At 48.1% G+C, this 14,563-nt stretch overlaps 1 protein-coding gene across 2 annotated transcripts; it reads right to left on the bottom strand.

The window, feature by feature from the left end:
* Window positions 1-127: 127 nt before the first annotated feature.
* LOC120753733 (acyl-CoA (8-3)-desaturase) lies at window positions 128-11,145 on the bottom strand. Of its 2 annotated transcripts, none has more exons than XM_040066403.1 (12): window positions 11,125-11,145; window positions 6,891-7,001; window positions 6,415-6,612; window positions 5,540-5,641; window positions 5,289-5,417; window positions 4,055-4,115; window positions 3,868-3,944; window positions 3,294-3,391; window positions 2,878-2,974; window positions 2,578-2,657; window positions 2,071-2,196; window positions 128-1,857 (listed from the first exon to the last, which is right to left on the bottom strand). In XM_040066403.1, the coding sequence occupies exons 1-12, from the start codon at window positions 11,128-11,130 to the stop codon at window positions 1,806-1,808; spliced, it is 1,137 nt and encodes a 378-aa protein (XP_039922337.1). In that variant the 5' UTR covers window positions 11,131-11,145; the 3' UTR covers window positions 128-1,805. The 2 variants fall into 2 exon arrangements, with proteins under 2 accessions (XP_039922337.1, XP_039922336.1); XM_040066402.2 differs by lacking the exon at window positions 11,125-11,145 and adding an exon at window positions 8,923-9,182.
* Window positions 11,146-14,563: the final 3,418 nt, after the last annotated feature.

Raw genomic sequence — 14,563 nt, forward strand, 5'->3', positions numbered from 1 at the left:
AGAAGCACATTCTGGAGAAAGAGGTTTATGACTGTTCTCTCTCTGCAGCTGTGAACAGGCACTTGTTCCACCTTTTACAGCATGAAGACTCTTGCACAGATGTATTTTACTCTGATGACAGCAAAGATTGGTAAGATAAGGAATTTTATTAATAGACTTTCCTCCATCCACAGTTGTAATAAGAGGGAAAGAAATGGAACAGGAAAAAACCAAGGTAGAACAATAACTAAGGCCCACTTTCTTTATGGTCTTAATCAACAGGTGTTTAATGATTGTATTATTATTCCCATTACAATTTTACCCTGTGCTTAACAACACTCTTGGCCTGAGAAGATTTTTTCCATTCCCTTGACACCTCATCCTCATTTTGGGTGTTGTTTGAGAAAAAAAATCCTCAAAATCAACCCATCCCTCCTGGATTCTAATCCACCGGACCCTGGGGAACCAGGGTGATGGAGCATACTCCTGAGTGACATGGCAGGTGCTACATCCTGTAACGTTGGGGCAGGAAATTAAAAGACCCCAGGAAAGGCAGTAAGAGCATTCAGTAAATCCCACCGCGCTGGGATGTGTTTGGAAGGCACATCATGCAAGAGAGGGAGACCAGCAACGTTCTGGCTGAGGTGTGCCTGTGGATATGCAGCTGAATGAAAAGTTAAACACTTTTAAACAGAAGTCTGACACCCACTACCTTTCTAACTTCCTTAGATTTGTCTGCTGCTCAGGCAGGAATGCCTCACTCTCCGTGGGCCAAGAGTCAGGAATTCTCTCCTTTTAACAAATCACCCAGAGGTTCAAAAAAGCCCAAAGCTTCAGGCAATCACAGAGTGGATTATGATCACCCTTCACACAGAATCATTGTAGAATGGTTTGGGTTGGAAGGGATCTTAAAAGCTCACTCCATCCCCTGCCATGGTTTATTGTATTCCACTAAACCAGGCTGCTCCAAGCCCTGTCCAACCTGGCCTGGAACACTTCTGCTTCCTTAGTCACCTTAGTAGGGATCCTGGGTATGGATGGGACGGGTTTCTCTCCCTTCTGACTCTCAGTAATGGCTTTGTAACACTCCAAAGTCTGGCACGGTGGAAACCCCTTGCAGATCCTCCACGGAACGTCACCAGGCCAAATAATCCAGAGGCTTCCAGAGGAGATGTGGAGGGCAGCGTCCCCAGAGAATATGGCACACGGAAAAACTTCCACTTTACTGTTTCCCTGCCTCAATTAGGGCTCTAACTAGATCCTGTTCCTAGAGAACTGCTGCCTTTACCTCCCCACCCCACCCACACATGTTCAAAATGGTCTGGGAACTCCCTATTACAAATGGATTTGAAAACACTGAACATACCCCATCCCCTAGAGCTTCCACATTTCCCTAATTCCCACATTCTTTGTTTTCATGCTGTCCCAACTTTCTCACTACACTCACAATGAGAGCCACCCCAAAAAGCCTATGTTAGATAAGAAGCTTCCCTCTTATAACTCAGCAAATGAAGGATCAGCAGACAGAAAGGAATCTGTTCCCAGTCCCAAAGCTGCACCCAGCTCCGTGGGACACAACCTCCTCCATCCAGCTGCTCCCCAGAGAAGAGGAATGAAAGAAGCACAAGAAAAAAAATTAAGAGCACATCTTAAAAAAAAAATTAAAAAAAAGGGAAAAATCATATTAATTACATTCATCCATGGAATTAAGCAGCACCACCTCCCCACCTCTGGCTTAGCCAGCTCTCCTCAGTGAAGGATCTTCTGGGTGATCACCATAGGAGGCAGCAAGGCTGGAGAATTCCTCTGCAGGGATCCACTGCTGCTTATTTATGTAGATAAGCATCGAGCCAGAGCTCCCCTGAATCTTTCAAAGAGCTGTCAAGAGAGAAACAAGGGAATGAAACCCACGTTCCAAACAAAAGCCTCGTGGTGAGAATTCCCATCTACAGACAAAACTAAGGAAGAGATGAAGCGATTTGGGTCAGAAGGGACCTTTAGAGGCTGTCCCTCCCCTTCCATGTCCCTCCCCTTTTCACTCCACCGCACCGGACAACCCTTGACTTGGGAACGCAGCGGGTCAATACTCACTGCACGATGTCTGCGAAGGCTGTGAGCAGAGGCTTGCACTGGTACTCGATGCCGTGCTTAGCACACAGGGACTTCACCAGGGGAGCCACCTTCCAGTAGTTGTGCCGTGGCATTGTAGGGAAAAGGCTGTGGGAAAAGGAGGTGGTGATCCGTGCCATCCGTCGCCACCACGTGCAATCACAATCCCCTCTGCTGTGCCTAACTCTGGAAGGGCCCCAGCTCCCCTTGTGCCACAGCCATGGGTGCTCTGCAAGGGTCTCCCTCATGTCCCTTCAGGGTCTGTGTTGGGAATTCTCCCCCTGTGCCCTGCAACTTAGATCTGAAGTAGTGCTGGCACTCCAGAAATTTTCTTTTCGGAGTTCCCGTTCCACCCCCACAAAAAGAGCACAGAATTAACCCACATTATCTTCTGTTCCTGTCTCAGCTGATAGAGGGACCTTGGAGGCTCTTCAGCCCTGGTGTAACTAGCATTCCTTGGAACTACTCCCAGCCCCTGTTTCCACTCACTGGTGCTCGATCTGGAAGTTCAGGTGGCCACTGAACCAGTCATTGAACAAAGACTGATGAACATTGCAGGTCGCCTGGAGCTGAGAGGGGGGGAAAAAAAAAAAAAATAAAAAAAAATCCTGGTTTAAGCATTATTTTAGTAATGTCCCTTCTCAAATACAAGTGTCTCATCCCCACAGGAATTCTGGCTGGCCACAAGAGCTCCAGGAGTTACTTCCAGCCAACACGAGGTGGCCAGGCTAAGATAGATGGACTTCACACACCCAGAACTGTCAGAGATCTCCTTCAAAAAGGTCTCACCTGGGTAGAGAACCAGTCCACATTCTTATCATAATCGATGTGCATGGGGATGTGATTCATTTGTGTGACCCAGACAAACCAGTTGCTTTCTATAAACCTGTGCAAACACAGAAAACCATCACAGATCACACACCCATGATGTGACAAGTCAGTGCAAAACACTTGTGCATACACCAACTGGTTGTTGCCTGACAAAATGAACACCAGGAACCCCAAATATGTGTTCAGATCAGACCTACACAAACCTTCCACCTCCTGCAGTCTGACAGAAAACCACCCCTGCCCCACTGAAAGGATCAGGAGAGAGAAGAACAGGGAGTGATGAGCAAAATAACCAGGGGCCTGGAGAAAAGCTGACACAAAGGATTGGTACAAACTGGGCAGAGAAAATGTTGGAATTGTAAGTTGGATGATACCTGACTAACAGGTGGAGCCCCAGGGTACCCTTCACCCCCAGGAAGGGCAAGTAGGTGAGGAAGAATCGGATGTAGAAGGACAGCATCCAGGCCAGGTCCTGTAGTACAGGGGACAGGGAAAACTTCGTTCAAAGGAAGAATTTCTGGTTTCTGAATTTAGCATCACTCCCTTTAAAACCTCCCCTAACATCTGACCGATTTTTCCTCCCCAGCCTCATAGCAAAGCCACCTGACACCAGCCATTCCCTGTGCTCAGGAATTATCCTGGTCCCATCAGCCCAGCAGAGGGCAAACACCAGACAGAACATGCTCTAAAGCGCCACGTTTTCCTCTGGATCTAAAGAGGAACCAAGCAACGAGAAAACCAAACCTTACAACACCAGGGAACATCTTTTGTTACCCGGTGGATCTTTCACAGAGAAAGGCTGTGTAAGATCCCCTTTTGGCAAACACCACTCCCAAATCTATACCCACATCCTTTGCTGAGGACACACACAACTCCCAGAAAATCTGGCACTCGAATTCATCCCTAAATTCAGGAGAAGCCCCCCTGGCCCCGGTGGAGCTGACTCACCACCCACTGCTTCCGCTGCACAGCGAAGTAGAAGATGTACCACTGGAAGTAAAGGGGCACCAGCGCTGGGGGACCGACTGGAGGGACAAACAGAGCCAGGAATTATCTCAACAGGATGGGATGGCATGGGGAAACAAGGGGCAGAGTGACTGCTGGCCATGGAACTGCAGAGGGGGAGGTTACTCACTGATGAAGAAGTACTTGTGCTGGTGGTTGTAAGGCATGAATTTCTTCTTTTGCACACCAAGCTGTCAAAATACGCAAATTACTCAGGCCATGAAGACACCTGTGTACACGATCCTAAATTTCCAGAAGATGTCCTATCCAACCAAGCCAGCATCCACCATCCCTTGGAACCTCGTCCTGGATGACTTTTCAGCCTGCCCTGGGTGCAGAAGGGGCTGGGCAGTGCCTTGCACACACACAGTGACCTGCACAGGAAGCTCTGCCCCTGCAGAGGGCCCAAGCTGCCTAAAAATGCTGAACTAGAAACCCACACAGTCTGCTGACAAAGCAGAGCTTCAGAATTAAAAAAAAAAAACAACAAAAAAAAAAACCCCAAGCTGTGGCACTGTTATGAGACTGTTAATGAAGATGGCAGTGTGAGGAACTCCTACCTCCTTGCAATTAGTCTGGAAAAGAGAGAAATTAGCATCTAAGCATGAAACTGTGTCCACAGGGATGAGGGTGAACAGATTACCTTCCCTCTGAGGCTGCTTGTTTTTCAGTGTTTGCTGTACAAACGTAACAGACCAAGCCCGTGGCTTCCTTGAGGAATGCCATGATATCCCTGTACATGTTCAAAGTAATTCCCAATAGCCCATTCCTTAATTTCAAAGCAGATCAGAGCATCTAAAGTGACACTATGAATTTACATAGTTTTTTTTTTTTTTTTTTAAAGACAACAAATGCTAAAGCCACTCAAATAACTTCAGAGCTGTATCAGAAATAAAGCTGGACTGCAGCTGGGAACCACTGTGACACCCACTGCCAGGCTGAGACCACCAAAACAGCTTCTTTGATCGGGAATTGTAGAAGTTCTAGGCAGCCCTGCCTTGTCATCTGCTGCTGCCATCCCCAGATCGCTACAATTAGTCACACTGATCTTGGTAAAAGAGAACAACTTGTAATTCTGATCTTCAAAGAACTGAAAGTCTCTCATCAAGGGAAATAGGAACTCGAGATCATGGCAAATATTTCGTTCTTATCTTCCAAAGCTGCAAAAATAACTTTGAGTGAAGTTTTAAGAATACAAAGATCTCAGAATTGCTGGAATGTTACTGAGGAATATGAGGGACTAGTGGAAGGCAAAGTAGCACTATATAAAATCAAACTAATTAAGTGCCTGGTCTCCAAGCTCTCTGCAGATTCCCAAATTTGAATCCTACTGCTGTCACCTCCCAGCTTCCCCCAGGTCTCACCTCTACAGAGAGGGTTTTCCCCAAAGCAAAAAACAAGGGATGCATGTTGACATCGGGATCCTTCCGGAAGCAGTTGGGTTTGGCGTGGTGCTGGAAGTGGAGGTGATTCCACCAACTGGCCGGGGCTCCCTGTGGGAATGGATGAGAAGAAAGTGCCCTAAAGAAGGCTGGATCTTCTGCCCTTAGTTCTCTCCTTATCCTGGGATTGGTTTTGGCTGCTCTGGCAGCCCCTCCCCACACCCAGCGCTCACCTTGAGATGGCCGATGACAAACTTGTGCACCCAGTGGTTCCACCTGGACTTGCTGAAGACTGACAGGTGTCCAAAATCATGCTGGAGCCAGCCAGCCTGGGCCTGGAATTAAAAAAAAACAACAGTGCCGCTGGGGAAAAAGAACTGTCAGGAGGGTCTGTGTCTGAAATGGGCTTTCTTCTCCCACTCCCACGCTCCTCACAACGTATCCCTGGATAGCAAAAGCGCTTCCACTGCCAGGGCCCAAACCCAACTCTCCTTTTTCACTACACACCAGTGCACTCCAGACTCTGCCTAATGACTTTTAGTCCTGGACAGTTGTTTCCATGAGGAAGAGAAAAAAAAAAAGCCATGGGAAAAAAACAGCCCCAGAGCTGAGAACCAGCATTTATTCCCTCACAAAACTGCTCTGAAATCAGCAACAAAGTCTCCTTTAAGGAGCAGCTTGCTGCTGCCTCCTCCAAGTACTTGTAATTCCAAGGGGATCAGCTGGCCACAGGAGGAATAGCTGGGGCTTTGAGAGCTGCTCTGCCCTCTCCTCTAACTCCCTGCAAGTTCCCATGGGAACACAGTGGCCTGGCCCCTGCACACTGCCTTGGAGTTCTGGCACCGTGTGGAGCTCAGGAGCGGGACATGGCTTTCATCATGTGGGGAAGGCTGGAATAAGGAAGGCTTTGATGGAATATGGGGAGGAAAAAGCAAGGCAAAGCCTGCTCTACCACAGCAGCCTGAGTAGTTTTGCCCTTTCGGTAGAATCCAGAGCGAAGCAGGATTTGGAGAAGCCCATGATGATAAGATTTGTCCTCTGCTTATGGCAACAAGCACCTAACTCCCAAATCTGGCTTTTTTGGGGCTTATTTTGTGTAGTTGCTCACCTGGACAGTGCCCAGGAGCATCGCAGAGAGGAGGAAAGGCACCAAGGATGCTCCAAAATACCAGATGATGAGCCAGGCTGCAACATCCAGCGCCAAGATGTGGCAGAGATAGAGGATGAAAAAGGCGTGGTTGGGCTGGAGAAGCCCCATCCTCTCCACGGTTGCACGGAGCTCACGGAAATCTTCCACCAGCTTTTTCTGCAGGGAGACCCAAAAGCATCCACTGGTAAGAAAACACCTCAGGAACATGAAAAGGAGCATAGTTTTCCCTCTCAGGGTGAAAAGGGGGAAAGCTGAGGGGTCACCCGGAGACAAATCTTTGCTAAAACTACAAATAATGCTGTGAAATGAAGCTTCTTCAGCCAACAGTGATCCCAGGAGATCCTATGAGCTTATGTACACGGAGTTCTGCCTGCCAGTCAGACAAGTTACACAGCACAATTTCAACCCCAAAACCAAGTTTTTATGATACTCACGTTCTTGCTGGGCTCAAAGCTGGGCTGATCTGGTGCCAGTTCCCCAATCAGGAGGGGGTTCATGTATTTCCTTACCAGGGCCTTGTCAAGATGAAAAGCAATGAAAGGATCCTGAAACACAGACAGAGGAGCAGGTTGAAGAAAAACCATCATTCAGGTGGCAGCAAAAGAAATCTATTCCATGACATGCTGGACCATTCAAAAGATTCCTGTTGGGGGAACCAGTCACTGTTATTATTTAAATGCGGTGTCAATCTCCATGGCAACCAGGTGGAAAAACCCACTAGTGGCTGTTATCACTACAGATTCTGTCCCTATATTTAAATTACAAATCCTGTAGGCACACACAGCACTCTGGCATTGAATTCCTGATCTCCCATTCACCTCCTTTTAGACATTTCTCTCCTGATGCCCAAATTAGCATATTTTTACAATCTCCCTCAGCCTAAAGGATGTGGGGTTTTTAAATATTCTGGGACGATATTTGCTTGCTGGGCATCACTTTGTAAGATTCCTGTACCACACATTGTTTATCACTATAATTACCAGGCCACCACTGTGTGCTTTTAAACTAAAATGCGCTTTTAAAAGATCTCTAGTCAGGAAAGGGGTTAAAAAAAACTGGCTGGTGTTGCCAGCTCTAGGTCAGCTGTAGTATCCTCACTGCTCAGGGTCACTGAATAAAGGAGGGAAAAAGAGAAGGGAACCAACATTTGCATGTTCTCATTGGAAAAGGGGGGGAAACGGGGAGGAGTATATGGGCAGAGAAGGGGAGGATGGTACCACACATTTAGACCAATCCTTCCCATGGAGGCTGTAAACCCTGGAGTGCAATCCCAGCTGGGGGTTAGGGGACGGCTGACTGCACCTTCTAGAATTCTTCCTTTACTTTGCATTTTCCCCGGTTCTGTGGTCTCGTTCTTTTGATCCCCAGGGACAAAACCGCTGGAAAATAAAACTTGGCAGGGGTTTCTGAGCGGTCAGCAGTTCAGCTGCACGCAGCAGTGGCACTGATATCATCACCTAAAGAATGCAGCTGGCTGCAATCCCACCATCCAGACCTGCTCACCACATGGGCTGACCTTTTTCTGGTCACAGAAACACAGAATGTCCGTGTGGGAAAGGCCATTCAAAGCTTATCTCATTCCCCCCTGCCACGGACACCTTCCAGGCTGGTCCAAGCTTCACTCAACCAGGCCTGGAACACTTCCAGGGATGGGGCTCCACCACTTCTCTGGGCAACCTGTGCCACTGAGAGGGCTTTGAAAAAGCACATGTGCCCCCTGCCCTCGCGAAATGTTGCCGATTCACTTGTTATTTCTGGCTCTAAATGATATTCATACAACGGGATCCTCACGTGGAGATCTCAAGTTCCATCCAGACCGAAATACGGTCCATCAGCACCATCCTAGAGGTAGATTCCCTCCCCATATCCACCCTCGGGTCCAAACACTCGCATATGGAGAAATTCGTGGAAAAGGCACAAGCAGACAAAGGAAGGAAACACCGCTGGCAAAGGCACCCCACACGCAACTCCAACAGCATTTACTCTGCTCTGCAACAGCTGCTGGCACTCAGAAACGAACGATTCATTTATTTTTCTGACTGAAACACGACTTTCAGTGACATTCTGCTCTGGTGTCGTCTCTTGGGTTCGGCAAGTTCGAGGAGGGTGAAGGCAAACAACAACTCTGTCACCGCTTGTGCCACACGGGTGGCAGCATCCGATACTCCCATGTGTGCAAAAAATTGCTGAGGGGATTTGGTTTGGTTTTGGTGGGTGTTTTTTTTTTTTTTTTTTCCCCCAGCTGCGGTTTTTCGTCATTCCTTCAGCACAACGCTTCCTTGCAACGACAATCCCCCAAATCCCAAACAATCCCTGGCGGGGCGTGCGCCCTGCCGCGCTCCCCCTGCGTGTGTGGAAGAGCCGAGGATCCGGACGTGCCACACACGGCCCCGTGTCCCGCTCCCATCCCCGGGAAGCCTCCTCCGCGCTCACCCCTCCTCCATCCCTCCCTGCCCGGCCGCTCACCGTGGCGTCCTGCCCGGCGTAGTGGCTGATGACCCGGGAGCCCCCCGGGTGTCTCCGGCAGAAGCCGCTGATGTCGTACACCTTCCTGTCGATCACCAGCCAGCGCTCCTGCGGCGCCGGCCCCCGCCCGTTCCGCTGCCCGATCTCCTCCCAGGTGAAGCGCCGCATCGCCCCCCGGCCGGGCTCCGAGCCCTCCATGGCTGAGATCGGCTGGTCCGGAGCCGGCCCGGCCCGGCTCGGCTCGGCTCGGCCCGGCTCCGCCTCCCGGAGCCCCCCCGCCCACTGGGCTGCGCTCGCCGTGCGCCCGCCCCCGGGGCCGGAGAGGGGCGGCCGGGATGGGATGCCGGGATGGGCACCGCGGGACGGAAGGAAACTCGGGCTGGCCGCGCTGAGATGGTTCCCGGAGTCATTTTGTTTAGAAAAGCCCTCTGAGAGCAGCGAGTCTCCCGAACCATCACGGGATGGTTCGGGTTGGAAGGGAGCTGGGGAGATCATTCAGGGTCACCTGGGGCAAGTGGCACAGGATCGTAGCCAGGTGGGTTTGGAGACCCCCAGAGAGGGAGGTATCACATCCTTCCTGAGGTCTCTGAGCAGCCTGTCCCTGTGCCCTGCCATCCTCGATGCACAGAAGTTCTTCCTCACGTTGAGGTGAAACTCCTGGAGTTTTAGTTTACAGCCTTTGCTCCTCGTCCTGTTGCTGGACACCACGGAAACACGTCTCCAAATGCCACATACACGCGGCTTTTAAATCCACCCAGCTGATTCCACCACTGCCCCGGACAGTCTGTTCCTTGACAACAATTTTGCCTCATATCCAACTTAAACCTCCCCTGGCACAACTTGAGGCTGATTCCTCTTGTCCTGTCACTTGTTACCCGGGAGAGAGACCGATCCCCATCTGTCTCCTCTGTCTTTCCAGGGAGTTTCCATTCCTCACACCCAAGTTCCTTCTTTTGAACCACTTCTACAACTTGTTTCTCCTTATTTCTAGTCTGATTACAACTTATCTTCCCTACTCTTGATTTTGCTTCCCTTTTGCAGCAGATCCTCCCTCTTCCATCTGTTCTGCCTCTCCCTTCCAGCTGCCTCAGCTTTTCCTGTTCCTAAGGCTCCTTTTGGCTGCTCATGCCTGGATATGCAGCCAGAGGGAGGGAAGGTGTTACCACAGGTAAATCACATCAAAACCCTGCAGATGATTCTTCAGACAGCAGAATAACGCTGGAAGAGTGAATGATGCTAAAACAGACTGATCCTTCTGGGTGGGACTTCATCCATATGAGTTACAAATTAAAATTCCTCTCCCCGCACTCATCTCCCTTTCCATAGCAGGACCAGCCTGATCCGTGAACTCTCCCTATTGATCCCGGATTTCTTTGTTTCCATTCACACCTTCCAATCTGACCCAGTTACAGCAATTCCAGCTGAAGGTAACCATAGAAACAAAGAGCCACCAGGCTGCATCCCCTCGCATTCTGAGCATCACCTGATGGCTACAGCACATCTCGGAATTCTGTGCCTGCAGAACACCAGATCAAACGTTTCTATTTCCTTCCCTTCAGCAATTCTTATTAATAAATATTAACATCTCTTTAAATGGAACAACTATATTCAGAAGAGTGCAGTGATTATTTCAAATTCTGTTTTTCCCCATCATCAACTGCACAACAGAATGTTTATCCTAAATTTAGGTGGTATTCATGACCTTTTATCATTAATATGGGAGATATACAGAGATTGGTTTTCTTTTTCCTATATTCATTAAAAGCAAATAAATTCCACATCCTACACGAGTTAAACCTTTGGATACTTGCTTTGAGGGATCTTAAGAGGCTAAAAGCACCACTAAACTTGATAAAATCCACACTTGTTCCCTTCATGTACTTCCTCTGGTTTCAGCAGCTATAAGAACTGTTAATGCCTTATTAACACATTTTCCCAGACAAATTTTTCAACAGCGCTTGGAATTCTCTTCCAAGCTCCTTCTGGCATGAAATCCCTGGCTGGGATTGTTTTCCCCTAAGCCATGGAGGCTCCTGGAATCACCCAGCCCTAAGCAGGGAAGGTTTCTGTGTCCTGCCAGTTGCCAGCAGTGGTTGTTTCCCCTGCCCCGCTCGGGATCTCAATGGGTGCCTCAGAGACAAGAACGGGACTTTTGTCATGAAAACTGCCAGGGGAAAAAAACTGCTGCTGTTATAGACTCACCAGCATCCTGCGTCCAGCTGGGATTCCTGGCATCAGTCCCTGCTGGAACACAATTAACCAGGTTAAATGAGTCCTTCAGTGCCCCGAGTCCTTGTTTTACCTTCACTGCTTCCACCTCCATATCAGCTGTCACTGTCACACTGTGACCCAGTGCCCCAGACTACCAGAAACCACCAAAAAATCCAAGGGGACGGAAGAGATGTTTTTGGTTCACTCCTCTGATCTGCCTGGAAATCTGGTGACTGGGGATCACCAGAATTTGGAGAAAATACATTAAAATTCCTTACTTCACTACCATGCTTTGGCTTTTAACATGCTTTAAAATACCCAAGTGAGCTGTGTGGTGAGGGATCAATAAATATTTGGGCATCTGGTGACCAAACCAGTAATAAGGGAAAGAGGGAGATGGGTTGAAAGGATTGCAGCCTTTCTTTTCTCCTTTTAGAGAAAGTAAGTTACTATGATGGATGGTGAGGTCTGAAACCACAGGGAAAAAAAAATAAAAGGAAAACTAAAAAATGCTAAAAAACAGTTTTAAAGGGCAGAGTCTAAAAGAAGATTCAGTTCTTGGCTTTGGTTCAGCCTAAGAAAAGCTGAAGATTCCAGGCACAGGGGAATTGTGGTGGCGTGATTTCCAAGCTTCTGTCATCAGTGCAATTAAAACAGCCAGGCTGATGAAGCAAATGCAGCAGGAAACCACTAATTTAGTCATTGTGTTACTACCAGGGAAGAGCCTGAAGCTCCTGACAGCTCCCTGTAACACCATTCCTACACCAGGCCTGGGATCCACTGCAAGGATCTGTGTAACACCAGCAGAATGGGGAGAAACTGGAAATGATCCCTTTATTCTAGTTGTATTATTGGAAATGAGCTGGAATACAGAACTCTTTGTTTGGGTTGCTAACACTTCATAGCCACAATAAATTCTTGATTTTCCATACAACCAGTGTAACTTCATGGAATATTTGCTCAGCGCTGACTGTTGAAACTTAGATACAAAGAAGACTGAGGTTTGGGAGGATTTTGCATCTAGACAGGAAAAGCACCCAGGAATTACTCTCTGTAAAGGAGGAGATAAAAATAAGCTTATCTTTTCTCCTTCAGAAGTCACAAATTCAGATTAGCAACTGAGGGAGGGAGTTTAGAGTTTCATACTTTTGAAAGCAGAACCTGAATAAGGAAAGAAAGGATGCAATGATAACATGGGAATACCAGCAGGATTTTCACTATTACAAAGCAGCATCAGAACAGAGCATTTCTCTCCTTATTCCTGCCCTGCTGCAGTGTCTGCTGCTTTCTGAGCATGATTCCCTCCTCTGCTCCCCTGGCAGCCGGAGCAGTTTGTGCCCTGACCCTGATAATCCCACGGGCAGCCCAAGATCCACTGCAGAATGTGGAATCCCTGCCAGCCAGGGCCACACAATGGGGATTTCTGTTCCTTTGTTGGTTGTTTCCCTCGTAAAGTTCCTCAGCTCTCAGCCACTCTTCCCAGGACTGGGGAAAAAAGTAGATTATGTCAGAGTGAAAAACAGCCAGAGTAAAAAATATCAAGGAAATTTTTGGTAGCAGTTTGTTTTAAATACATGGACTGCTACAGCATTCCCACCTAATCACTGGTCCCTTCACTTCAGGCTCAAGCCCCCCATTCCCAGCCCAGTTGTTTCCCACTATGTTTGAATTTATCATTCAATTTATTATTTACTTTTATGTTCAGAGCTCCTCAGCCTTTCCCTCTTGCGGAAGACAGGGAAACACTGGGGTCCTTTCTCTCCTTACATGTATTTTTCTTTGGCAGAAAGGAAAAAAGGCATCAAAAAGTCTATTAAAAGTATCAAAAAGTGTAAAAGTGCAGCTAAATCTGATTTTCACTCTATTTTTCTCCCCAAATCCTCAGTTCCAGCCTTTTTCCCCTTTCAGAAAACTGCCCCATGTCTCTCCTGCTACCTCCTTTTCCCACCACATGCCTTGGAGCCATCTGGCCTTACCAAGTGATGGATCTCATACTATAAACTGGGGGAAAAGGAGGATTTTCCCTGCATCCATGAGGATTGCAATCACGGCTACAGGGCACTGCCATGTGCTGGTGCCAGTCTGTGTGCTGCTGTCAAAGTTTAGTCCTTTCTAAACACCAAATTAAAAGAAACTTATCAAATCTTGCCTGCTACATAAAACCCAACAAAGGGATGAGACAACAAACACAGAAAATGTTGGGGTTTTGCTACATTTTTAAAGCGCTTCCCCCAGGGAAGAGGAACTTCTTTTACATTAAACTAATGCATGAGACAGTGTAAAGCTATCAGTGCAAAGATATTCTCCCTGCTTTTTCACCATTCCAGTCTATCCCAGTAAGATATCCTTCACTGGCTCATTAGCTGAAGAGCAGATACGCCACTTCTACGTGTGTTCCCTGCAAAAACTCTTCCACTTCTACATCCCCCTTCCCATGCTTTGTTCCCTTTCATGTTCCTCACCTTTTTTTGCCCACATCTCGTGACTCTTTGGCTAAACTCAGGGCTTTTATGTCCCTCACACAAGCTCTTTGTGCTGCTAAAGCTACACTGGGCAGCAACCGCAGCCCTTCACCCACTTGGCCAGAGAGCAGAGCCTGTTCTCCTCTCTTTGCCGGGGCTGGTTTGTGTCCCAAGAGCCAAAGAAAACTCGGAACAAGCACTGCCTGAAGCCTGACAGCCTGGCTGGCTGTGCTGCTGGAGGCTGAGAGCAGCAGGGATTATTTTAGCAGCATCTTTCAATGGCTTGTCATCAAGTTATGATGCAATTTTCCATGGGAAATATCCAGGTGGGGAGTTCCAGGTGGTGATTTTGCTTCTTTGTCCATCTCTAGGTAAATTTTAAAATAGATCAACCTCCTTATCAGCTCATTTCATTGAATCAACGTAGAATCCAGGAATGGTTTGGGTTGGGAGGGACCTTAAAGCTCATCGTATTCCAACCCCCTTCCATTATCCCAGGTTACTCCAAACCCCATCCAACCTAGCCTGGGCCGCATCCAGGGCTGGGACAGCCACAGCTGCCCTGGGCACCCTGTGCCAGGGCCTCAGCACCCTCACAGGGAAGGATTTCTTTCTGAGTTGTACATATCCAGGGACACCTACAGGATTAAAATCTCCAATTATTCAAATCAAGAATTTTAGTCCTGTAGCTGTGCCTGGATGTGTACAAATTCAAAGAACTCAGCAAACTTTTCCCTCACCACAAGCAACAAGCTTCAGGTCCACCTTAATGTGGTGTCTGGCTGCAATTTAGTCTGATCCTTGTCACAGGGCTATTTTGAACCAAACTAAATAAAACTAGCAAGTCTTGGCAAAACATTCCTGTCATTTCTGACTTTCCTCTCCCCACACCACAGGCAAAGATTGTTTAACAGGCTGAAGCCATCCTGCAGCATTCACACCAGGCAGAAACAGAGGAAAGCTCCAGC

The sequence above is a fragment of the Hirundo rustica genome, chromosome 6, assembly GCF_015227805.2.
Source record: "Hirundo rustica isolate bHirRus1 chromosome 6, bHirRus1.pri.v3, whole genome shotgun sequence".
NCBI lineage: Eukaryota > Metazoa > Chordata > Aves > Passeriformes > Hirundinidae > Hirundo > Hirundo rustica.